General features: G+C 36.0%; 1 protein-coding gene across 7 annotated transcripts in view; it reads left to right on the top strand.

The window, feature by feature from the left end:
• Positions 1 to 26,847, top strand: part of CTNNA2 (catenin alpha 2) — a 1,115,489-nt gene that overhangs the window by 1,066,715 nt on the left and 21,927 nt on the right. For 6 of the 7 annotated variants that reach the window (XM_073241862.1, XM_073241858.1, XM_073241861.1 and 3 more), the window contains 3 exons: positions 2,861 to 2,966; positions 6,478 to 6,612; positions 17,150 to 17,293. In XM_073241862.1, the coding sequence (XP_073097963.1) occupies positions 2,861 to 2,966; positions 6,478 to 6,612; positions 17,150 to 17,293 (385 nt within the window). The remainder of the gene's footprint in view (positions 1 to 2,860; positions 2,967 to 6,477; positions 6,613 to 17,149; positions 17,294 to 26,847) is intronic. The other variant, XM_073241865.1, reaches the window with a different exon arrangement.

Raw genomic sequence — 26,847 nt, 5'->3', positions numbered from 1 at the left:
CAATTATATGACCTTCAGTTTCAGTTTCCTTAGCTAGAATATGAGGAAATATTTGCCCTTAAAACTTCTATTTTGCTGTCTAGTTTCATGAAATACATCCGTATCACCAGCCTGTGGCTCCCAAGAATCGTTTTTTCTGTCCTTGAAGTATAATTGATATATACCATTATATCAGGTTCAAGTATACAATATAGTGATTCCACAGGTAACTACATTTTTAAATGCTCACCCTAACTAGTGTAGTTACTGTCCACATAGAAAGGTATTATAGTATTATTAACTATATTATCTATGCTGTACTTTCATCCCCATTTATGATTGAGATTTTGTGCCTTTTATCCCCTTCACCTACCTCACCCACCCACCTGAACCCCTCTCCCATGGTAACCACCAGTTACTTCTCAGTGTCTATGAGTCTGCTGCTGTTTTGTTTTCAGATTCTACATATAAGTGAAATCATACGGTATTTGACTTTCTCTGCCTGGCTTATTTCACTTAACATAATACTCTCAGGCTCCATCCATGTTGCTGCAAATGCAAGATTTCTTTCTTCTTATGGCTGAATAATATTCCATTGTGTTTATGTACCACATCTTCGTTATCCATTTGTCTATTTATAGATACTTGGTTGCTTCCATATATCTTGGCTATTGTCAGTAATCTGGCAATACGCATAGGAATGCATATCTTTTTGATCAGAGATTTTGTTTTCTTTAGGTAAATTTCTAGAAGTGAAATTACTGAATATATGGTATTTCTATTTTTAGCTTTTTGAGGAACCTCCACACTGCTTCTCATAGTGGCTGCATTCCCACTAACAGTGGAGGAGGGTTCCTTTGTCTCCACATCTTCTCCAACTTATTTCTTATCTTTTGTATAATTTGAATTGAGTCTGTAGTGGACTCTAAAGTCTCAAACTTTTACAAGTAATACTGGTGAGTCTATGAACTGTCATCTCTGGTGTAATCACAAAAGATGCTTCTAATCATTCTTTGGCTTCAGTATGGGGTTATGAGCCTCAAGCAAATTCAGGTCTCTATAAATGTTCTTTACTAACTTAGCACATTTTGTCAGAATCAATCAATTGTTGAAAGATCTGTAAGATTCATGAGGAAGTGTTTCAAATCCTTTGACATTCTTGAAATAGACTAACACACATGATTGTTAGTAAAGAAAAATCAAGCAGAGTGCAGCTTTTTGTAGATTAAGATGGTTTAAGATACAGGCAAGATAACAAATATTGTGTCAGAATAAAACTGCAAAAAAGTGATTGTCTAAGGTCTAAAAATTCTAGAGAAATACAAAATAATGAGAACATTATTAAACATTGAAAATCCTGCATCTAAACTTTCCTTTACAAATATGAAACAAAAATAAGGAAAGTTTGTCTAACAATAATAATTTAAAAAATAATGTTAGAGAATGGGAGACAGATTGTCACAGTATTTGTCACATATTAACTCATCCATAGTACATAAAATGTGCATGTGAAATCCCTGTCCATATTTAAAAATCTAAATAGCAGCTGGAAAAAATAATCAATGTCCTTTGTGGAAGAGTTAATGTTACCACGGGAAAATGAAATATCAGGTTTTAAATATCTCTCTGTGTGCATTTAAGCATTGACATGAACACAATATATTTTACTTTTAGCTACTAATAGCAAAAAGTGCCAGAAGGGAAATCAGAAGGGAAACTGAACAAAATGCCCTTCATTTACATTTATTTTCTGAAGTTATTTTAAGTCTTCCCTTTTATAAAATGTTATTTAACAATAGCAATCATGGCCCACTCTACGTAACGCTATGCTTTCTAAATAAATCACTTCTAAATAGTTTTTCTCTACATCTCACCACATTCCTAACTATAGGAATGAAATTTTGTAGCCATGAGAAAAAAAATGCATTGATTTTCAGATGCATGTAAGGGGATCAGAATAAGTAACAATGCTTTAAAATAAGGAATTTTTCACCTTTCAGGAAAGTTACATGCTACATTTTGTTTGAAGATGTATGATGCAGCATAGTTTCCTTGTCCTTTGTAATAAATATTTAAAAGACATGTAGTATTAAACAGTTTGCTGTGTTGAAAACCTTATGTGAAAATTTGGGGGCAGCGGTTTAAAGCATAAAGACATCTGTTGTCATTCAGGCTTTTGTATGTGTCTTCCTAAGTCAGTACCAGAAGCATACAAGCCAATGAGAGTAAGAGCTCAACAGATTTCTGAAGTTTTGACTGAACAGTTTCCAGTTATATGTACAAGAGACAATGACTTCTCAAAGTGTCAAAGTAGACTTAAAAATACAATTAATATAATACTAGTGCCAGACATGGTATGAAAGACAACGCCTATATGCAAGTGCATTATTTTGGCCAAACTCTGGTATAAATTGAGAATTTATCCCTACAGCCTATGTAAGCTTAGATGAGTTAATAATTTTCCCTCTACACTTCTCTATGGGAATGATGATACCTATTTGGTAGGTTTGTAGTGAAGACGAATGAGGTAGTATATATAACAACATTGACACAGAGTAAGCATCTAAGATTACATTCCCATTGCCCTTGTGAAAATCATCTGTTCAAATGAACTGCTGTTTAAAAATATGGAAATCACATAAAGAACAAAATGTGAGCATACACTTCAAAATAGGGAAAAATATTCCCTAGAAGTGAATGGAAGTAAAGAGAACTATTAATATGGAAATTTAAGTCAATTGAGAAAACATTCAAAAATTCTTCTCACATGGCCAGAGCCAAATCAAATATGAAGGCAGGGTCCTGGGCAAACGATATGATGGACTTGTCTATTCCTTGTCATAAAAGTGGATTACTAATTATGTTGTATGTGTCCTTTCAGAGGCAAAGGCCCATTGAAAAATACATCTGATGTCATTAATGCTGCCAAGAAAATTGCTGAAGCAGGTTCTCGAATGGACAAATTAGCCCGCGCTGTGGCTGATCAGGTAATATAAGAGGGAAGATTAAGCACATGCTGAGTGGAATTATTAATTAGCACTTGGGTTCTGTAATGGGTTTTATGCACCCTACAGAAAGCCTCTGAAAGGTAGTTGTGGAGAATCACTAACATTTAACAAATGGTCCTCTAATTCTGCCGAGACTGAGCTATGGCAAAGGTGGGTTCAGTTTAGGAGGGACTCCTAAGGATTGTGATGAAAATTGCTTGAGAAAAAAGAGCATCCTGTACATAGGAGACATAACCCCCAGAGAGTCATGGATTATCCCAGCTGTCCTTATTCAGAACATCAAGTATACTGCAGAAGAGAGAAGCGAAAGAAAGAACTTCACCTCTTTTTATTTCGTACTGATCTCACTGGAATGATGTTTCTAAATTCATAATAATTTATGATCTAGCATTAATGGAATTAATGCAAATAATCAAGAACCTGCAGATTTTAATTTTATTTTCATCCAGACTCAAAGGCTTCAGAGATGAATGAAATTCTCTGATATCCTTTGTGATTTCATACTGAATTAGGATACATGTAAAAATAATTCTCAATCTCACCTTGCATGTCTGAGTGTATTTTCACAATTTTCATTTTATTTGGCTTGAATTGGGACTCTCAAATCCTATTCTAAATATATCTTTTTGCAATAATCCTCCATTCCTTGTTAAAGGTACTTTAGGTAATAGACTTTTCCAGATAACTCTGGTTATCCCTTTAAGTAACTGGTTTACATTTTGTACCACTGTAAAAGGAAAATGTCTTAAAATATAAAATAAGGTTTTGAAATATAAAATATTATATGAACTATTATCTACATGGAGACAACATTGTGAGCATGAATTTGCTAACTAGACTACCATGTACTGATGCTCTCTGGAGTCAATGAAAGATACAAGATGGTTTCCCTCTTCATAAAAGGCCTTAGTTTCCTATGATCTTTGAGTTGCTCATTATAGTGTTTCTCCCTCAATCCTTAATATTGGGCTGTTTCTCTAAATACCTGTGTCTTCAGCATCCCAGATTCTATAATCCTTCAAATCAATACCAAATTTACTCATCTTCCAAAGACTGAAAGAAAAGCAAACTGTTAGCATTACTTTTAAAATAAGTCAACAGATTTGTCTCATTTTTATTTTTTTGCATATGCAAGGGCTAATCCAGGAGAATGTTCTTTGCTTTCTTTTGAATTTTTGAATTAATTGTGAAGGTAATTCATTCATAATACTACCATAATCTGAGAACTCCCCAAATTTGTAGGAGTTGAGGAGCAAACCATTTCTAAATTGCTAATTTCAGGGTAATATCAACTGCCAGGCTTCCTGCACTTTTCATGTAAATGAGAGGAAAGACCGTGAACATACTGGAAAATATGCATACATGTACACAAACAAAATGTGCCAACCAGAAAGAATGCCACATTCTGTTCTTCACATTCTGAGATGTGTTGGGATGGGCAGGGTCACCAGACATCGGTGGGCGACTCTCAGAGTTTGTTCGGAAGGACTCCTTCCTGGGAGTGAAAGTAGATGGAGGTTGAGCGGCTTTCCCGTTATCCTCTGCATCTCAATGGCTGAAACTAGTTTTCAATCTATTTAGGCTCCTCCAGTTCAATATTTTTTATCATGTTCTTGTGTATGATATTGCATTTTGGGACTCTTATTTCCAACAATTATGCAAAATGAAGCATAGCCCAACACAGTTTTGATACCTGGAAAACTCACCACATGTGCACACACACAACCCAGGATTCTAGATGTATTTTGAGATAAGTGACAAAGAATTTAAAAGCTATTTCATAACTTTTAAAATACACAGATGAAGGTTAAAAACCGCCCTTTCGTTGTGGCATTCTTACTATCATCAGCTGTGAAGCAGCTTATAGATTTCCTCATGTTTTGTCTGAATAAGACATTTCTTTCTCAAATTGTGTACCTATTTCCATGGTATAAGAGTTAGTTTTCTTGGCCCATCATGCATTTATGTGTATTTTAAATGTTTCAGCTTAAATAATAGAAAGAGCATGACCAAGAAGTGGATATGTTGCCTTTATTTTGCCTGAAAATGTTTTTATGAAGATTTGAGATATGCACGCAATAAAAACTTTTTACGGACTGTTGCATTTTTAATTACTGTTCCATTGAGATAGAACTTCCAGTTTAATTTGCTACAAGGTATTTGTATCAAAAGCCTTGTCAGCCCTCTAGGGAGATATCATTTTTAAGTTAATTCCTTTCAGTATATGGGTCTCTGGAGTAGGATAAATATTACAGTATTAAGTACTTATGGAAAGCTAAAAACACTCTCTGTGGTATTTTTTCATGATAAATGCAGTTGGTGAAAAAAAACATACACAATGCTAAGTTTTATATATAAAAGAGATCCCTTTGTCATTTATTAAATAAATGGTTATGTCAAAACCCTGGCTTCCCCTCTTTTGAGTGCAAAAGAAACTTAGCTGGAGTCTTTTTCTCATACTGTTGTTCTAAATAAGATATTTCAGTTTGGGCTATTGGTACTTATTTCTTGCAGTGTTTCATCAAGGATCTGGTGATTATATATCCTTTGCAAGTACCATATTGAGCCAGAACAATGGGATTCCCTAGAGAATCTCGAGCTGAACATTTGATAGCAATAGAAATATATTTCAATTACTGGATAACCATTGGCTCTGGAACCTCAGAAATGCTTTAGATAGTCATGTAGATGTCTAGAAGTATTCAGCAAAGCTCAGCACGCCTTTATGGACATCTACCCACTTAAGTCACAAAGATAAGTCAAACTCCCTGGCCATAGTTAACTCTGGTGCATCCTTTGAAGGTCTCTGTTGTTACTCTTATGAGTTTATTTAATTGGCTTTAAATTCATTCTACACAAATTTATTTTTCTTACAGTGGTCACAATCCTTCTCAGTGTCTCTTATTTAAAGGAAGTTTATCATGTTGCTAAAATTTTGATAAATATGAAAATCCAAAAATTGTAACAAACTTCCTTTAATGAATGATGCCATTTTTAGAAAGTCAACAGAAACAAGTGATTTTTTTTTCTCCCAACTAACTGAATTGAAACTCTCCCCTAGGCTGTGACAGAGTGCCACATGGAGCAATGTCCTTCTAGCATCTGTTGCTTTGGTTGTTCATATTAAAATAACTTTGCACATAGTGAACACTGAATGGAACACTAGGAAAAAAAAACTGTAGCATATTTAGTTTTCTTTAGCAGGTTAGGAGACAACTGGTAAAAATACTCACAAACATGTACAAAAGTCCCAATAAGACTTTCTGGAAGATCTTCAATATTCTTTTCATAGAATTTTATCAAAGTAGAGCCAGCCATGCCAAACTGTTGTCTGTGGCCTTCCCAAAATGCACTATAAAGAAGTTTAAGTTAAATGGATATAATGAAGGTATATGATACTGAACCCTTTTCTCTCCCAGCTTTTATAAGGCAAGTGTTTCAAACTGAAGAGTACTTACTAATTGAGAACACTTTGTTTGATGTCTTATAGTGTCCTGATTCAGCATGTAAGCAGGATTTATTAGCCTACCTTCAACGAATTGCCTTGTATTGCCATCAGCTTAATATCTGCAGCAAGGTGAAGGCAGAAGTACAGAATCTGGGAGGAGAGCTCATTGTGTCAGGGGTAAGCTGGGACTTGGGCTTCACAGTTTAAGTTTCCACTGTTGTACTTCCAAGGCGAGCATTCTTGGCAACAGTACTGCTAACAAACACCAAACTACATTATTCATAGGGAGGTTTTTTTGTTGTTGTTTTTTCTTTTTTAAATAAATGTTATCGCCATTATTCCAGACCTTACAATAACTCACAAAGAGCAATTTGATTTTCCAATTACCCCATGTTTATACTAGCCTTGTAAAATCTCCATTCTTTACAAGAAAACTAATTTCATAGTCTGGAAACTCATTGCCAAGCTGTGACTATCAGAATTATTGGGAGCTTTTGCATAGTTACTCATTGTGAGTCTATTTCCCTTTGTTAGTCCTAGTAATTTTCATTGTCTGTTCAGGAGCCAGCCTCTCTACGTGTGGACTGTGTTCACATGTTAGAGACGATGAAAACAGTAGGAACTCATTGCACAGGTTCCAATGCATACTAGGTCAACAGTAACCCTGAAAGCCAGAAAATGTTTATATTTAATGCAGGCTGATGTGCTGTTGCCAAAAACTAAGAGAGTTGTCACACACTAACAATGCCATAGTCTTTGCTCAGTCACTCACTCCAGCATTCCCCTTGTCATGAAAGTGAAAGTATCTCGTCCATTTTCATCAAATGCAAAAAATAATAAGTTCAGTGAATAGAAGTATCAGGATTTCTTAGCAAGATTTCCAAAATGTATGTGTTAAGGTTCTTCTCCTTGGCTTTCCTCCTCCTCTGGTCCCTTTCTTTCAGCAAAAGGTGCCATCTAATGTAAAGTGTTAGCAAATTCCAAAGTGTGGCTCTGCCACCTTTAGTTCTTTTCCCAGTCAACCATGGTGCTGCCGTTTACTGCAGCCTTACCAGGAACAGCTTCAGCAGCATGGTAAATAACTTGGGATAATCAGACTGGTCGTGAAGCTCAATTTTTTCCCCAAGTCATTTTCAGAAATTCAGCACATTGACCATTTGATAAAAATATGTGAAAAAAAAATCTTTGTTGAACCCAAAGGTTTCAGTTCCTATGTTGTTTGGCTTGCAGAAAACATAGCTGGGAAAAGAGCTGATCTGGCTTGCATGGAGATGCCATCTGGAAAGCCTGTTCCATGCGGTCCCACTAAAATCCAATAAATTGGCTATTGTGTGCTTATTCCCAATGCACCATCACCTCTTTGCATTTTCAAAATGATTCTGCCTCAACATTCTTCAAAAACCAGGAGCAATCTGTCTTGCAATGTGTCCTTTCTGCCAAGTTGGTAATTATGAAGACTCTCTCTGCCAAGAAGCGATCAAAACATTGCATCTCCTTTGCTTCCTTTCTTATCTTCTGCCTCGATGGTATAGCTTCCCATACCATTCAGCCTTCATGTCCATCTGTACACAGCACCTGTGGAACCGAGTGCTTTTTGTTTAGCTTGCCTTGTGTGCTTTCATTTGTTACTTTCCAAATCTTATTATTTACATGGATGCACAAAACATCTGTGTGGATCTCCAACTCCACAGCCTCATGTAGGTGGCAGTTTCCCGGCAGAGTTGCTCTCCATCATCCTCTCAGTTCTCATTGTTCATCACTGCCTCCAGAGCTTCACTCCATTGTCTTTTCCTCATTTAGATGTAGTCCAAACCATCACTGGCTTTCATCACTTGCACTGTTGGCATTTGCGGAGGTGTTTGAGATTGAGAACACCATCAAGAAGCCTGTTTCCTTCTTTGGGTCTTATTGACAAAGTTCGTAAATCCTTGCATGGGAGAAGGCTTCTTTGGGAGGAATGCTATATGACTATATACTGATTCTGAGTCAAATGCATTATAAAGGTTTGCTATATGCTGCTTAGTTATGGGCCTACTCTTGGCCTCATTTTTGTTTTCTCAAACTTGATTGCTATTTGGTGCCATACCTGCATCTGTAGTCTGCTTTTTTGCTACTTCTGCCTCCATCTTACTCTTCATCCTCCTTCACTAATAGCCAATCGAGAAAAAAACAAAAACAAAAAATACAGTTTGTTTATGCTGAAAAATAGTCCCAAATAACTGCCTTCAGTTCTGAAAGAGTCAAGAATGTGAGACCCCCCCCCCATACACACAAACTTTCGATGATTTTGCCAAGAAAGTGCACCCAGACTTTGGACTAAATTTATTTTGTTGTCTGGCATGACAAATTTGCTATATTTTTAAGGAGAAGCCACTGTAGTATAATGTGCAATCAAGAAAAGAGAAATACTTGAACCTTCCTTCGTTCTCCTTGTGTTTATGTGCATGGGATTAAAAGCTGTGGCTCCTTCTCTGAAATATATGAAAGCCCCCAGGAAAGTATATTTGTTAGAATTCCAAGTTTCTGCTAAAACAGAAGAGATTGGATATATTATTTCCCTTTTGTCAAGAAAACTGATTTGGAATTCAAAATGGAGAGCCATGTTTTTATAGCCTTGAAGTGGCATGATGAATGTGTTACAAAAGTGCACAGTTTGATTGGCAGGATGTCTATGTTTTATGTGATTCTATGTGTACACACTGGGAGAGGCCTCTTGTGTTGTATCAGCCTTTGGCTTAAGAGGTGGAGCAAGAATACTCAACAGGTCATTGGGGAAAATGAGCATAAAATCTCTTTATAATCATGATGGGGAATTAGAGAAATTAAGCAACCCAGGATATATGCCTACAAATGCTCACTCACACTGCTGTATAATAAGCACCATTAATTTTCTGGCTGGCAATCTGTTCTTTTCAGACCTTACTCAACAGCCAAAAGATGCTGCTCCTCTTAAATCTCAGGATGCATTTGTGAGCCAGTTAGCTCAACCTGGTTGCTAAGGGATAATGAGAAAGAAAAACTTTTTTTTTTTAACTAACAGAGTGATACAAATGTTAAGGTGAAAGAAGAGGAAACTGAAGTCCAGAAGATTAAACACTATTCATTTATAAATTGGCTTCATTGGTTTGCTTAGTTTGTTGTTTGTTTATTTAATCTGTTAAGCCAGTTTACATGCTTTTTGGAAAAAGGAATGTGGAAAGACGAAGGGAAGAGAAGAAAGGGGGTAGAGTAAGAGGGATGAGGCATGAAGGAAGGAAGGAAAAATCAAATGAAATAGGAACTTATCCACAGCGTCTCAAATCAGTTTAGTCCAGGTGATGTCCATTCAACGTGACAGCATCCCATTCATCGTGGGAGAAAAGTTGAGCCAAGTATGTAAAGATATTTTAAATACAAATAAGTTCCTATATCATGATATGGAAGTTACCCATATATTTGTCATGTTTTTAATTAATTTTTATTCAATGGGTTTCAGAGGATTTAATGGGTTCTTTTGAATTTAAAAAATGGAGATAAATATGGATCTTGAGAAATAAAAAGCATTCCATAACCTTGCATTGTCTTTAGCTTCAGAAAGATTTATACTTTGTGCATTATTCTGGATGAGACTGGAAACAATAATGTAGGATTTTAGAATGTGAAACGCTGAACATCAAGCCTTCTGAAAAAACTGAAAAACTCCACATATATATTTTTTTAAGTTTAAATACAGCAGGAGCCCCATTGTAACAATGAAGCCAGAACATAAAAGCAAAAACCCTGCTCAGGACAGGAATTTAATGGTCAGGACAGGAGGGGAAGGGTGCTGACGTAACCTACAGCTGAGTCCACATGAAAATGCTACAACTTTTAATAAATTTAATTGCATATAAATGTTTTTTCATGCTAACAAAATATAGGAAGAGTTTGGAGATAGGAATGTCAGTTCCCTAAGCTCTCATGCTGATGCCATGTATCCCTGACCTATTCCTGAGGGATTGGGTATCACGTGCTTTTGTTCCTTGTCATTGAAGTCTCTCTTTTCTGATCTTGAATCCCTCTCAGTGGAGTTACGCAGAGGTTTGACAAGGTGGGCAAGGGTAATTTGTGATTCTGGTAGAATCTGAATTGGTAAAGAGAAAATTGGAGCAAAAGGGGTCAATTCCAAGCATTTCTATTGCTATGCTTCACATCATGAAAACAAATGGACTCAATTAAAATCACCATGAGTATTCGTGGTAATAAATGAAAAATATTCATGAAAGTACAAAAAACTGATAATATTCAAATATATCCTATCTGACACTGGCATAGAATCAAAGATATGTATGTACATGCACTCATGCGCGTGTGCGTGCGTGCGCGCGCGCGCGCACACACACACACACACACCCTAAATACCCTTGATTTGACATCTACTCCCTTGCCCCTGGATAAGGACTGATCAAGAACTGAACAAATAGTTGACAACTGAGATATATCTGATGTTATGCAATTTAAAGAAAAGAAAATATTGGATTAATTTGCACAATGCTATACACACACACACACACACACGTATATTAATGTGGTCTGTTGAGATGAGAATTGCATTGTATTTGAAAAATTTTGTATTCCATCTGTGAAAAGAAATGTCAGTCTTTTGTAATGAGATGAAACAGTCACTGAAGGAACCATGACACCTAGTTGTATAGACCTGTACTTAGGCAACCCTTTTTAGGGAAGAGTCTTTATTTTAACATCTTCTAATTCTGTCTATTGTCAATTCTTAAATATCTCCAGTCATCAAAGTGTAGTAGTAATGGGGAAAAAAATTGCTAGCTATTTCAGTTTGGTTTTGAAGTGCATTTCTGTGCTTCATTTGAACAAAAGTGTATGTGTTCAGGGAATTAACAACAGTTCCAAAGAATTTGGCCCAGACTTTCCAGAGGGTAGGCTGTTAATTATTTGGGCTTAAAGGACTTTTCTTGATCTGGGGAGAGTGGGAGAGTCCAGAGATAGAGATTAAAACAAACTAGATTATAAATTTGGGTGGACAGATACTGGAGATACTCTTTAACAGCAAGAAAATTAAGTAGGTGTTCATCATTTGCAGAATGGCAATATTCTTTGCACATACTTTGCTAGTCAAATGTATTGTTGAATAATTCAATCTTTCCCCCAAAAGCCTACCCCCCATCTGCTATGATAGTAAAACTATAACCATTTAAATTCTGATTCCTGCATTAAGTCTGTCGTAGTTACATTTCTATCAGTGAATGGGGTCACTGATTTTCCCAGCACCCAAATTAGACAAACCTTTGGAAAAAACTCTTAAGTGTTTTTTCATTGTGAATTCATTCACCCAGTGTTATAAAAGTGACATTTAACAAACTCAAGGCATTATTTTTGGGGGGAAAAAAACGGAAATAGGAATTTTTATAGGAAAATCTCCTTGGGTGTAGGCATTATAGGAAGCTGTCGTCACACTACACCTGTGTAGGTGTCTCCCTGAATTCATATAGTCTTGTGCAAAGGAAGATGATAAAATTCTCTGCTGTAATAAGTAGCTCCTCAATTACATACTCATGATGGGGATCCTAAACTTATCAAAATGATTAATTCTATTCATTGAGGAAAAATAATCAGTTATTCACTGATGGAATAAAACCTGTTGGTTATCTTACTGCATTGTTTTATGCAAAAAAAAAGACTTTATATTCTTATGCTCTCATTCTAAAATAAGAAAACAGACTCTATTGTGGCAAAGCTGGGCTGTGAATCAAGCAAGTCACTCTTTTTACTTTAACTAGAGTCATGGATTGACCTAACTGGGATCTACTCACTGGGTTGATTTGATTGCATCACCTGTACTTGTGCGGTGTTTTTATTTTAGTTTGAGGGCATTATTGCTAAGAGTAGAAGGGATCAGCGTCTTTAAGAAGAGTGTCTTTTAACCTCAGAAATTCCAATGCTTGTCATTAAGCCAGTGAACTTTCACCCCTTTGCATTTTAGAAGTTTTTCAAGTTTTGGAAGCCTCTAATTAAAAGAAGGAAGGCTAATAAGTCACACCTTAATCTATTAGTAATTAAGCCTTAGTTTTCAGTTAATATTCTGAAGACTGTTTGGCAGCTAATGAATAGTAATATTTTGTGAAAACTTTGAAATTGAATACATGGGAGGTACCTAAATGAGGGGCAATGATTGCATATAGCTTTTGATATCTGTGAAATCAGGCAAACCTATATAAGAAGTAATGGTTATAATATTTTCCTATGAGATATATTCTAATTTTGAGATAATTGCCTATATATTGTAACTGTCTGATTTCATTCTAAGATGTTATTTTTTAATATGTTTAAAATAATATCTGAAGTAGGGAGCTCCCACCCCCTATTTTTAACTTGTTTTGGATATGTGAGAGCAAATCCAGATACACCTTTTCCCTTCAGTTGAAACAAGTAATTATGGAAAGCCATAGTGTTGGGTTAATATCTTTATTTAGAAACAGTATATATAATGCAGTTCCTGCTTTCTGGCTTTCTTGTGTACACTTAGATTTGTTATCTTTAGTCAAGAAATACATTGTTTTGAATTGGTTGCCTAAACCCACTGCAATTATTTTTGTTGTTCCTACTTGGACACACCTCAAGAATTCCTGGATTGAAGGCAGTTGAAGTACAAGAAGTTAAAATGTGAACAAGTTGATAAAAAATGTAAATAGGTAAAAAAGAGAAGATGAATATTGAAACCATATAACTACTATTACCTGGGGATTTTATTACTGATTTTGCGTTATTTTCCATTAACTTACATGACTCAAAGGATATAAAGAGATCCCAGAGTCAAACTGAGACAGGCTTTTATGTTGTTTAGTATTGAATTTGATTAATATTAACAATATTTTTCTAGAAAAAGATCAGTTTTCCATATATTCTCCCTAATTTCCAATGACAGACTAACAGAGCTTCAAAGAATTGTACTTATTTCTTGTTCACATAAGAATATTTTCTGATTCATTGAATAACATTTCTGTTGTATTCCAACTGCTTAAAAGTCACAGTGCTAAATATTGGGTGAGAGCATTCAAAGTCCTTTCTCTCTAACAGTAAATATTTTCCATGAAAATAGTAAAAGTCACTTGTGCTTATTCTAAATTTCATAGTCTATTTTTTTCCACTTAATTTCTCATCTTACTGTTTAGAATAGCAGGATGTCTGTTGATGGCTATCTCTGTGTATTCATTGTTGTTGTTGGTTTATTATGTTCTAGAAATGTGTATTTAACTTACTGTCATCTACATTCTGTTCCTACAGATTATTTTGTCAAATACTTTCTCCAGATTAATTTAAATGATTTATAAAATATGGCTTTCGTCACAGCCCTTAGGAGAGAAATATGTGCCATGTTATGGCCCATGTATCTTACAAATAGAAAAGACTTCTGGATGGCCAATATGGAGTTTTGTTAGTTCAGATTTCTTTCATTGCTTCAGAACACATTGTTTTACTCTATTTTGGACTATCATTTCCTTCTGGACAATAAATTTTATTTCAGATAGTTCATCCTAATCCTGTTTTCTTGAAGGCAAGCTTTCTTAATTTAGACTTTAATCTTTCCTTTCATCATCAAAACTGTATCTTACTTCATTGCTTTTCTCTGAATACCTTGATCTCTGCGATGCCTTACTGATAGTGGACTTGACTGGAACCCTGGCAAGACGTTGTGTCAAATCTGTACAACCTGCCTCTTGTCGTCTCTTACCCACTTCCCCCCTCCTTCCCAAATCTGTTTTTCAAATGAGGGAGAATATACTGGAGAAGTTCCAGTCAGCATCATCATCTAAGGACCACCTTCTTTTTTAAGCCCAATGTTCTGTATATGAGACACTATCATAAATTCGGAACATGGTCTCTTAATATAGGAACTCCTGATTCAAATCTGTTGCTATCAAAATTAATTGTATTCTTTCTTGTTGAGATATTTCTCTTCACTAATAACATTCTGATCAAATGATATGCCAACTGCCTGATCATATCTTCCATTATGAATTATTTTGTAATTATATCTGCAGATTATTCTTTTAGGGTGTACATATTATCCCATCTGACTTTTCTCAACCCTTTTAACCAGAAAGTTAAATGAAAACATTTTTCTTTTTCAACAAACAAAAATTTGAAACTAACCCTACATCTCTCTGGTCAGAATAAAATTATAATCTTGACTTCAATACTGGGGTGTCTTCACTGAAATCTTGAAATCACTTAATATCTTGTCTTGAAAGGCTAATGCATCAATTTATATGATGTCATAGGAAGTATGCATCAAACCCATAACTGCAGGAAGATTCAGTTTTTATAAACAGTGTCAAGAAGCTAGATTCTAAAAAGCATTGGAAATTTTCTGATCCTGGCATTACATTCTGTGTCAAAGAAAGTTTTGTTCTTTTAACTAATACCATAATGGAAAACATTATCTAATCAGTCATACTAAATTCACCTCAAAAGTCAGCACAGTTCACCACTCTGCATCGTTTTGATGCAGCCTAGTTTTGCATTGGGTTCCTGAAGTCATGCTCCATTTCAAATTAACAACGGATAATTAATTAGACATATTAATAGACTCTAATCTAAGTCCAGTTTGTTTTATTTCAATATTTGAAAAGTCTTTAACCCCAATTTTATTCTGATTTCTTAATGTTGGCAGCAGTGTACTTTCTTTGGTAGTAAAAATCTTAAGGTGTTTGTTGAAAGAATGGATGATTGCATCATTAATGTTAAAATCATGGCCATTAAATTTTGTATGAAGTGTGAGATAATGCAAGTAAGTTTCTACTACATAAGATTCATTATTGAAACTGAGAAATAATGGTGACTAACACATTCCCTACAAAGGGAAAATCAAGAGATGCCTAATTTCTAAAACCAAATGCAATTTTTATAAAAGCATAAAAAAGCAAGGATAAGCCAACTAGTCAATGTTCCAATAGGCACAACTTGGAGGAAAATGAAACCTCATACAGGCATTAACAGTAATACACAATTAATAGCTATTGAATAAATAATTTGAGTTTAGGTTTAGAATTATTGAAAATAGAAACAATAATATAGTAAGGGAAACATGCAGAATATCACCATTTCCTCTAATAAGTACAGAAACAGTCAAATATTGGAAAAATTCCATTCTTTCTTCATATATCAGATGTTTTTTTCTTTTCTGTCCTTACTTCTCTAAAGACAGTCTTTAAATGTCTTTAACATTTAGTTTGAAGTAAAAGATGGGAGGGATGTTGCCAAATTTGTAATCAGCTTGAATTTAGTAGCTTGTGCTTCAAAATGCTCCCTAATCTGCCAATTTTGCTTAATTTTAAATTGTGATTATTTACTATGCTTATGTGTTTAGTGAGCTAAGAATTACAGGAGTAAAAATACAACTATATTGGCTAAAAACAAAAATTTTTGAAATTAGGAATTTTGTTTACCTACAGAAACAGGCTTTGGGCTTTACCCATTTATGATGCTGTGAATTGTAAGCTATTATTTTGAATCTTCACTTGTACTAAAATATTTTCTGTGTAAAGAGATGGTTTCACTTTTCATATATTATACGGGCAGATAAAAGTCCTTGCATCCCTCTGGATGGTTTCAGGACCTGCCTGCTCTTCAAGATCACTCTCCCTTTTGTTTTGTCATAATACCTACTCAATAACATGAAGAATTTGATATTTAAACTTCTAAATCTCCATTTGAAAAAAAAACTAAACAAAACAAAAACCTTAGTGCTGTCCACATTACTCTTTCATCTTGCCTGATTTCCAAAAAGAAAATTGGACTCAGATGAAACAAAGCTGTAACTAAATGCCTATGGCAGAACTGCCTGTGACCACAGTGTATGGTCAATGGTCACTTAGCACTACCAGGTCACTTAAACCTGACCTCCGAGAGTGGCAGCACAGGAAACCTTATGATTGTAAAAGTCTTGCCATTTGATTTTTCTACAGTATTGAAGGAGGGCTTAACTACCCCCTTTAGGTATATGTCATATTCCATACACACAGAAAAATTTAGTTAAGATTATCAGTAATATTTTATCAAAGATGGTATTTTAAGAGGTAGAAAGGCTAATGGTAGAAATCGTCACTGGTTATTGGCTTATCTTTTAAATTGTACCTGTCACACAACCCACACTTGGATGTAGAAAGAGGTGCTGTTCTAGCAGCAACGAATGCATTAGTTCTTTGGTGATCCCATGAAAGAGGTAAGTATCCATTTAGTACCATGTATTGGCTGGATGTGCAGAGGCTGAGGGCTTGGCGAAGGTCACACAGCAGGGCACTGGAACTTCCAAGCAAGATACCTGAAATCCCCATGTACCGTTCCAGGCTTTAAAAGCTGCAGCCCTTGCTTTCTCTCTTGGTGATCTTCAATGCTTTAAACAGGGGATTCATCCCCCATAAACCCCCCCCCATAATTGTCCCTTATAGCCAGACAAAGCAAGGTGCTTCTACATCCTCCTTTTCCAAGATGCTCATCTATTTATCTGTTCAAGAAAGCCAATGAGGAATCCAAATGGCCGGGCTGCTTAATATCCCCGTGGCCCACCCATTTCTCTTTCAGCACCTAATTCCTTCATATGCCTCTTTCTCCCAAAGACCATTCCCTCTTCCACTTCCCTAATCCCTTCCCAATAGGGTACGTTTTTTTTTTCTCTTGCTCTCTCTCTCACTCTCTCTTTTCTGTATCTCTCGGAAATCAGACAGGAGTTCAGAGCACTTTCACTACCTTTTATGAGGTAGATTGTGATGTCATAGATGGGGGCAGGGCTAGTCCACTTTCTACCCACCTCCCGACCTGTGCTGAGGGAGCTCCGATCGGGAGTGGAAGCGGTGATTCCTCCATGGTGAGTAACTTTGCTTTCTAATTGAATCTGTCTCATTGTAAACATGGATTTCAAAAGCAGGGGAATGGGGGTTTCAAAGAAGTAAAGGTGTGACCATTTAAGCCCTCTTTACTTATTTTTAACCAACTTTGGGCAAAGGATCTGCTTACTTATTCTTTATATGAATCAAGAATTCCACAGCACAGATACACTCTTCAAGTGTGATCTAAACTTGAGAAGTAAAATGGTATTTTCATTCCTTTGTTTCTCGATCTTTCTTCCAATTGGGACTGAAAGTCACTGCATTTGTCAAAGGAATCCATTCCATAATTCTGTGGTGAGCTTCTCTAAGGAAGACTAATTAGGGGAATGTATTCCTCATTTGAAAGATTTCAGGATCACAGAATATCCTTTTCTGACGTTTACCCCAGAAGTCAGTCTGCTCTTTAAAAATTGTGAGGTAAACTGTAAATAAACTGATACGTAAGAATCATCAACAAGCTTGGTTTTAATGTCAGTAAGTGAAAACTTTCTAATGCAAAGACTAAGGTTTTTTTTTTAAAGTCATAGCTCTTGCAAGTTGGTGCAGCCATTTCAAAGTGTCACAACCAAATTTGTCACCCCTTGTTGGTGCATGTCATAACACTGATGCTGTTTTATAGGATTTCTTGATAGTGAAGAGCTGTGAAAAGCTGATTTTGTTTCATATGGGTTTCTGTTATTCCTGATTAATCATCCTATATGCCTTAGTATGTAGAAAGTGAAGACCAACTGGAGTGAGCACTTCTCTCCACTTGTTCTCTCTTGGGTACCTACTAAAAAGTCAAGATGTCAGCTTTTATATGACAGGACAAGGGAAGTTCATGGAGGTGGTTGCATCTTTGATGGATGTCTCATCAGAGTGGGTGTTTTTTAAAGAGTTTGACCATCAGATTGTAAGGCCCTGTTAACTTTTCATGGGGTGGGATAAAAACATCTTGTTGTAGATCAATGGGTATTATGAAACCCATTAATAGGGCATCATTTATTTATTTAAACTATACATAGCTACTTAACTGGCTATGTATGGATATTCATGTTGGAGCATTGGAGGCAAATTGAAAGGAGCCGTCCTTCCTCCTCAGGAGCTTGTCTGTTACGTGTAGATCTCTCTCCTCCCCCACCGCCACCCCCACCAGGTTATGCACTTTTACAGCTCAAAAGCACTAAAGTTGATAGCACCCTTTTCAGTACCTGGGGTGGAGTAGCAAGGCAACTTCTGAAGTTATTTTCCCACCTCAGCTTTCAAACTCAAAGAAGTGACTGTAATGGTAGAGATTTCAGAAACAATAAGGAAAAATAACTGGCCAAAAGGAAGGTTCAGGTGAACTTAATATTGCAGTGGTCCCAATGCCAATCTTACATGTGGGGTGATCTCTCTCAAGTCTCTGGCCTACCTAGTAAGAACAGTGCTAGACCCCAGAAACTTGGGTAGAAGCAAACCTTCGGTGCCAGAAAAACCTGATGTCTAATCATAGCTCAAGTTTTTAATGTCTTTTATCAACCCCTCATACAGCTGCCAGGTAAGAAATCCTCATATTTTACAAACTCTTGGAATACAACCATCTTTAAACTTCGTGAGTTCAGAATGGTTGTGTTGTGCGCCTGTGCAAATTCAGAGAGTCTATCGTGGAATGTGTTGTGCATGTACTTGTTTATCTCCATGAGCATGTTTCATTTATAGTGGTGTTCAGTGTTTTTTCTTTTAACCATTTTTATATGAAATTTAAAAATACCTACATATATTGTGCTCTAAGTGAAATGGTTAAGTGTAACAAAACTTCCATTTAATTTGGGGTCTAAATACTGGTGTTCAACTCCTATTTCTGTCAGTAACTAGGTAGCTCAAATTACTTAGATCTCTGGGGCCTCAGTTTTCTCATTTGTAAAATGATGATAGTTGATCTAAAGGATATATCCTAGACTAATCTTGGTATAAAATTCTATGGTTTTATAATAATTTTTCAAGAAATGGTTTATGGGAAAATATTGAATAGTTAATGAGACATAGTTTTTGTATGGAGCAGACAGTTATTAAAACCAGAAAGATTAGCTGTCTAAACTAGGTTTTAAAATGTACCCTATATCTGACATAGTGCTATTTGGTTAATGATATAAGTGGGTCATCTTCTTTTAAATGGCCAATATTAAGCTCAAGATAGTTAGCTATGTGTTGATTTGGAAGACTGGTTTTTTTTTTCACTCCATAATTTTATGTTAATTTTGATGACTTGATATAGAAAGATCTATGTTCTAGGTGATAAATGGAGCTAGGTAGGTCTCATTGGAAAAACATGAAAATTCAAAATTACTTATGCAGTATTACAGGAATTTCCTTGCGGTGTTAGGGAGAGTTAATGAATAGAGAATTGGTGGGAGTGCAGCCATGTGCTGTGGGAGAATAAAAGACATATGTAAGGCCAGGCCTCTACTCTTGAGGAATGTACACCCTTTTTAGAAATCTGGACACATGAATGTGTCAACTTCCAGGTAAAGACAGTGTCAAAGAACCAATATCCCTGGAGTCTAGGGTGGCTGGACTGCACTGGGAAGGCTCTGTGAGAAACTGAGGGCTTCTGCCAACTTTGGACAGAGTAATTTACATTTATGTTGCTGTACATAAGGAGGGCAGGGAAGCATTTCAGGCCAGCAAGACCACAGAATTGTAAATGTGGCAAGGATATCCTGTGTTTTCATGTGCCCTGGATCAAAATCAAAACTCTGCTCAGAGTCCGGCCCTGTACTTTTCCTGAGCCTCTTTCCCCTTAAAACTGTGCTGACTTTACAATATATGATATACTTGTTTAAAAGAATTCAGACGGCTGTGGGTGAATAAGTTGCAATGATTATTTATTAAGATATAATCAGGAAGCCATGTTCTCAGTTCTGCAAAAGGTCACTGGATCACTCACAGTCCCAACTGTGGAGGAGAAAAACATGAAAGGAGGGAATTAGGGAGAGAAGGAAACTCTAGCTCTGAGACACACTGTTTTCCAAGGAAGGTGTAAAGCAATTCTGATCTTGGATAGTTAAACAGATTATCTTTGATAGGTTTAGAAATGTAGGATGGTAATGAAACCCCTCACAAGCTAATTAGTCCATGTAACCTGATGATTTTCTGTAGCAAACAAGTTTCTCTGTGCACTGAGCAGGAATCATGTCAGACTCTGCTTTCAGATAGCCAATGCTGAGAAGGTTTAAACACTAAGTAAAATAGCACATGATTATACAAGTCTCTTTCTCAAGTGCACATGGAATGAGATTATTGCTTTGGGCATGATTTACCCACACTGACAAAGAAGCACACTTATATTTGAAAGCCTCTATGTTGCTGTAGATTCATAGATGATTTACAATGTATACTTGTCATAACTTAGCACAAATTTTTGTATTTCTTGCCATCCAAGTCCCTTCCAAGTTACTACTTTGGCCTTTCTAACAGACAAGCATTCCATGAGTAGAACTCCTTATTCCCTATTTCAGATTCAGAGGACTTGGTTTATAACACCCCATGAAATGCATCTTAATTTCCTATTATGACATAAAAATTAATTCCTACAATATACTGTCTCAGGAAATCACTTTCGAAACTTGTCTATATGGAATGGTGCAGTATTAGGATCAAAAACCGTTTTACAAAGCACGGAATGCCCTTATAGAACTAAAAAAGTTCTTTAAATTCAAGTAGGACTTACATAAAATTTTGTGAAACAGTATAGATTATTAGAGGGTAGGACTTACATAAAATTTTATGGAACAGTATAGATTATTAGAGGAAGTTAGAGATACTAGATTCTATTTGTCTTGAGAGAATAATGGCAAAGATGACAACCATTCCCCACCTCCCCCAAGATCTAAGTAATAATGTACCTGGAGGCAATTTTTTAAATAGAGGATCAGTTAGATTTATACTTCAACAAATATTTTTTGACTAAATAACATGTGATATTCACTGTCCTATGGAGAATATGGAATTAGCCTGGAAGACAGAGACACATAATCAGTAATTGGGACAGATTATAATAATAACTTTAACAGATATATACAAAGTGATATGGGGACACTCCTATAGAGAAAGGAAAGAGAAAACTTCATAAATGGAGTATTTTGGGGGGCCTTCATAGATAAGAGGATTGAGTTTTCCAGATAGAGGAGAGAAAAAGTGGCCCAGGAGCAAAGTAGAATGCTCATAATATTGAGTTATACATGTATCTTGTTCTGACTGGACCTGAAAATGCCAGAGATGGGTGGAAAGATGGAGAATAGTGAAAAGGTGAGTTAGAAAGGTACGTGGGAGATGGATATCAGGGAAATTTTTCTGACCCGTTTTGATTTTAATGGGTGTTTCTCAAAATGGTCAGAAGATCGTCTGCATACCAGATCCAGCAAGAGGTGGGAAGAGACTGTTAGGATACAGAATCACGGCCATGCTACAAGCCTCCTGAAGCAGGATTCCACCCGTAACACATACCAGAAGATTCATTTTCATGCCAGAGTTTCAGTGTCTCTGCAAGGCAACAAGCCTCCTCATAATGTCTCTATGTTCTTGGAAGAAGTTTTGGAAAAACAGAATTAAAATATTTAGAAGAAAAGATTTTGGAAAACAGGATTTAAAGTAATATAAGAATGATCTTTAAAAAACTGGTAAAAAATTGTGGTTAGGTATGACAAAGAACTTTCTAAGAATGATAGTTATTATTTAATGCTATGCAGTGTCCCTAAAGGAAAGGCATGAGACTATAAACATTTCAGGTACCAGTGTCAAGGAGTTAATGAAGTTCAGAGCTAAGCTGTTCTGCAGCTCCCAAGTCATGTCAAGATAAGGAATAAAGGCAGCGGTCCAGAGCAATATTTGTTTCTGGGTGGTATTCTTTGTTAGTGCTACTTGGCTACTTTTTAAAATTTTAATTAGGTGAACTACTTTGGAAAAGAACTAAATATATATGTTAGTATTTCCACTGTGACTAGAAAAATCAAACTCTCATGCCAATGCAGGGCCTTACCTATAGGATCAGTGTTGAAAAATATTAGTCACATAGCTGTGTGTTTGAATCAGCAATCACTTAGGAGTGCTATTTTCTCATAGACAATAGTTGTTATCCTATAACCATCAGTCTGTGTAGAAACATATACAAGTGTTTAAAGACATAAGAAGAGGAAGGCAAAGGGGGTGATTTGACATTTGACTACAACATGAAAATAAAATGTGGTCTGGAAGATGTTGGCCCTCAGACCACAGCAAGGAGGCTCAGTTCTGGATTTAATTGCTTTGCACACAGCTCTGCTGCAGATTGTCAGAATCTTTTGTGTGGTTTTTTTTTAAATGTCTTTGTTAGAAGTCAAGAAATGGTGGGGATCCTTGATTTTTCTCCATATTCACATTTGTGCAGATAATTGCAGTAACTACTTTGGCAGAGATGGTGCCATGTTCTAGAAGCAGTTGCTTGGTGGGATGCCAGTGCCTGCCATTAACAGAGCAAGTTAATTTTGGCATGTTGAGCCAAAGATACTACTTTCTTATTCTTACATACATCTTACCAATGACATGTAGCGCCATTGTCACCTTTATTTCACTGACCCAGGCAAATGTAACCTTGAGGGGGGAGTTCCTAAAAGATCTTTCACCAGTGAAATTATTGACTTTAAGACCTAACCTATTCCTATTTGACCTGAATAAAAGCCAAGGAGAGAAGAGTTACAACCACATGGTTTTGATGTCAGAGATCTGAAAAGATAAGTTAGAGAACACTGTGTTCTCTCAACACAGTTGAGATGTTAAAATTATCAACAAAGTATTGCTGTTAGATGTGAATTTGGAACCCAACTCTTACAGCTGGGTGATATTGGGCAACATTCTTAACCTCTGTGCTTTCCTTGTTGATTTATAAACTGTTATAGTGATACCACTTAGAGGACAATAGCACAATTGCATTTAGTAAATTACAATTATTATTTTATTAGCTAAGATACATTGAAGACTCAGTACATTCAAGGCATTGTGTTAAGCATTTTTAAGTTAGTGTGCAATCTGTTTTAACAATCATTTTGTGGAGGACATACCATCATCTCCATTAAAAATGTTTGTAAAACGAGGTCCAGATTATTTCGGTAACTTACTGGAGGTCACAAACATATTGGTTGATATACCACAGTGCTTCCAGGAAGCCTCCCTGGATATTCTCCCACAGCATGATGTGTTTTCTCTGTCATTCGTAATGTAACACTGCAATGGAAGAACTTCTTTAATTATTTATCTTTCAATTAGTCTGTTAGCTCCGTAGGGATAGGGAATGTGTCTGAATGTTCTTAATTTTATTTGAGAACATAATGCTTGTTTAACAGGTTAGCTTCTTTGCCATCCCTTTTTCCATTGTATACGTGATCTGAAAAATCCCTATAAATGACTCACTCATTCATTCATTCTTTTATTTGTTCATTTCTTCATGAAAGCACCTGACTTTTAAGTACTAGATTTCAAAGTGCATTGTTTACCTAAGATTTGGGGCCAAAAATCAAGTAAATGTTTTGGTACAGTAAGTAGGCATTTTTTTTTTAAGATTATGGTGTGGAAACAGAATTTCTTCTGAAAGAGCTAGATTAATCAAATTAACAATGTATTTTATTGTTAATTTTTAAATTTTTTTATCCATGTTTATTTTATTTCTCGTCTCCACTTTGAAAAGTTGCTCCTTTAGCTTTCCCTGGTCATTGTTTATCTTGCTCATTACTCAAAGGTATCTCTTCTAATGTTCTGGGGAATTCTTAACCATTATCTCTTTAAACATTGTTTCTCTACCCTTCTCTGTATTTCCTCCTTTCTGAATTTACAGCACATGTATGTTGGAATTTCTGAATCTTTAACAGTGCCTAACTCATTTTTCATATTTTCCAGTTTTTTATCTTTGTACTAAGTTCTTCCAGTTAATTATTCTCTCCTCAACTGTTTCCAGTCTTTTATTTTTTTTACCTAAGAATTTCATTTATTACCAGTTTGTTCTCTGTGTATGAGTCCATTTGTTTTGTTTGTTCATTTTGTTCGTTTGTTTTTTAGATTCCACATGTAAGTGAATCATATGGTATTTATCTTTTTCTGTCTAACATTTCAATTGGCATAATACCCTCTTGGTTCGTCCATGTTGCAAATGGCAAGATTTCCTTTTTTTTTGGCTGAGTAATACTCCATTATATATATGTATGACATCTTTATCCATTCATCGCCAAAGTACACTTAGGTTGTGTCCGTATCCTATTATAAATAATGTGGTGATAAACATAGGGGTACATATATCTTTTCAAATCAGGGATCTTGTTTTCTTAGTATAAATTCCCAGAAGTGGAATTACTGGATCATATGGTTTGTCTATTTTTAGTTTTCTGAGAAACCTCCATACTGCTTTCCACAGTGGCTACACCAATTTAAAATCCTACCAGCAGTGTATGAGTGTTCTCTTTTTTCCAAATCTTCACCAGTACTTGTTATTTCTTGTCTTATTGATAGTAGCCACTCTGCCTGGCATGAGGTGGTATCTCATTTTCATTTCCTTGATGATCAGTGATGTTGAGTATCTTTTCACATGTCTATTGGACATCTGTCTTTGGAAAAATACCTATTCAGGTTCTCTTCCATTTTTTAATCAGATTTTTGTTGTTGAGTTGAATGAGTTGTTTATATATTTTGGATATTAACCCTTCATTGGACATATCATTTGCAAATATTTTCTCCCATTCTATAGGTTGTCTTTTTATTTTGTTGATGGTTTCCTTTGCTGTGTGGAATCTTTTCAGTGTGATGTAGTCCCACTTGTTTGTTTTTGTTTCCCTTCCTTTCTTTTAGGTGTTTTATGGTTTCAGGTCTTATATTTAGCTCTTTAATCCATTTTGAGTTTGTTTTTGTATATAGTGTAAGACAATGATCTAGTTTCCTTCTTTTGCATGTAGCTGTCTAGTTTTCCCAGCACCCATTGATTGAAGAGGCTGTGTCCTCCCTATTGATATTCTTGCCTCCTCTGTCATGTATTAATTGATCACATAGGTGTGAGTTTATTTCTGGGCTCTCTATTCTATTCCATTGATATATCTGCCCTGGTGCTAGTACCATATTCTTTTGATTACTGTAGCTTTGGTGTGTATTTTGAAGTCAGGGAGCATGATACGTACCCCCAGCTAAAAAGGAATTTGAAGGTAAAGGCCATAGTGACATGGTTAGTTTCATTAGCCCTCCCACATGAAGATTATGATATATTAAAATGTTAATTATATATAAATGTGAAATAGTACTTTTAAATTAAGTATCCAAAATTACTAGTGCCTGATAATAGTATTAATAATTTGTGCAAAGCCTTTGACATGTTTTCATTAGATTTAGATTCAACACATACGATAAAAAATACAAATAGACTTATTTTTCTCTCACATAGAATACATCTATATGTAGTTCAGGGCTAGTATAGTGAGCCCATCAGAGACCTAGACTTCTTCTGACTTTCTATTCTGCTCTACTTACTATGGGGCTTCCATTGTTAAGTTCATCTTTGGTCCAAGATGACTGCTAGTGCTCCATCTTTTCATTTTCCATATATGAAGAAAAAGAGGGGGCAAAAGGGTGTGCTTCCTGGCTGTGTCAGCATACTTTGAGCAGATTTCCCAGAAATATCTGTCCCCTGACTTCAACAGTTTGTTTACATCCTATGAGGAATCTGAAGAAGGGAGAGAGGTAGGCATGTAATGGCAGTTCTTGCCCATGTATACCCTCCATTATGGGGAACACAAATTGAATTCTGACTTCTACTAGTTGTGTGACCTTGGGCAAGTTGCCTGACCTCACTGAGCCACATTTTTCTCAGTGGGAAAGTTATTAATATCTACTACATTGCATTGTTATTAGGATTAAATATGTATTGTGTGCCACACACTTAGAACAGTACCCAGAATATGTACTAAATAAATGGGTAATTTATTTTATTTTTCATTATTTTATCTCTTCCAAATGATAACAGTCTTTATGATGATGCAGCTGCACCGTGTTCTCTTTCATTACGGCTGCCCCAGGTAAGCCACTGGACATGCAGCATGAACAACCAGCCGAGGTCTCCTCCCACGTAAAGATTGCACTCTTTTGTCACTGGGAGTCCTGACGGAATCACTTACTGAGCAGCGATTGTTGAAAAGTACAGAAGGGAATGACCTCGACAGAGAAGTGATAAAATGATTCTCATGTTTTAATACTTAGCAGAATCACTTGGGCAGCAAATAAACATGGAGATTCTTGGGCTTTACCTCCACAGTTCTGAAACTCGTGTTTGAGATCAGGAATGTGTATTCTATTCTAAGTGTTCCTGATGCAGATGGATCAAACTTTGAAAAATACTGGTCTAGAAAGTGGAGGCAGGAGAGCCCTGTGGGCTATGGAAAAAACTTCCCAGGACTTGAAGTCAATTTCAACCTTTTCCTAGGAAACCTCTTGCCTTGTTCCCTGAGGCTGTTGAGTCTAGCTGATGTGGAGGATAATCCTAAATTTGTAGGGGCCTTGTTATGGT

The sequence above is a fragment of the Manis javanica genome, chromosome 1 (genome assembly GCF_040802235.1).
Source record: "Manis javanica isolate MJ-LG chromosome 1, MJ_LKY, whole genome shotgun sequence".
Taxonomy (NCBI): Eukaryota; Metazoa; Chordata; class Mammalia; order Pholidota; family Manidae; genus Manis; species Manis javanica.
The sequence above is the reverse complement of the archived record's forward strand: the minus strand, read 5'-3'. Positions and strand labels throughout refer to the sequence as shown.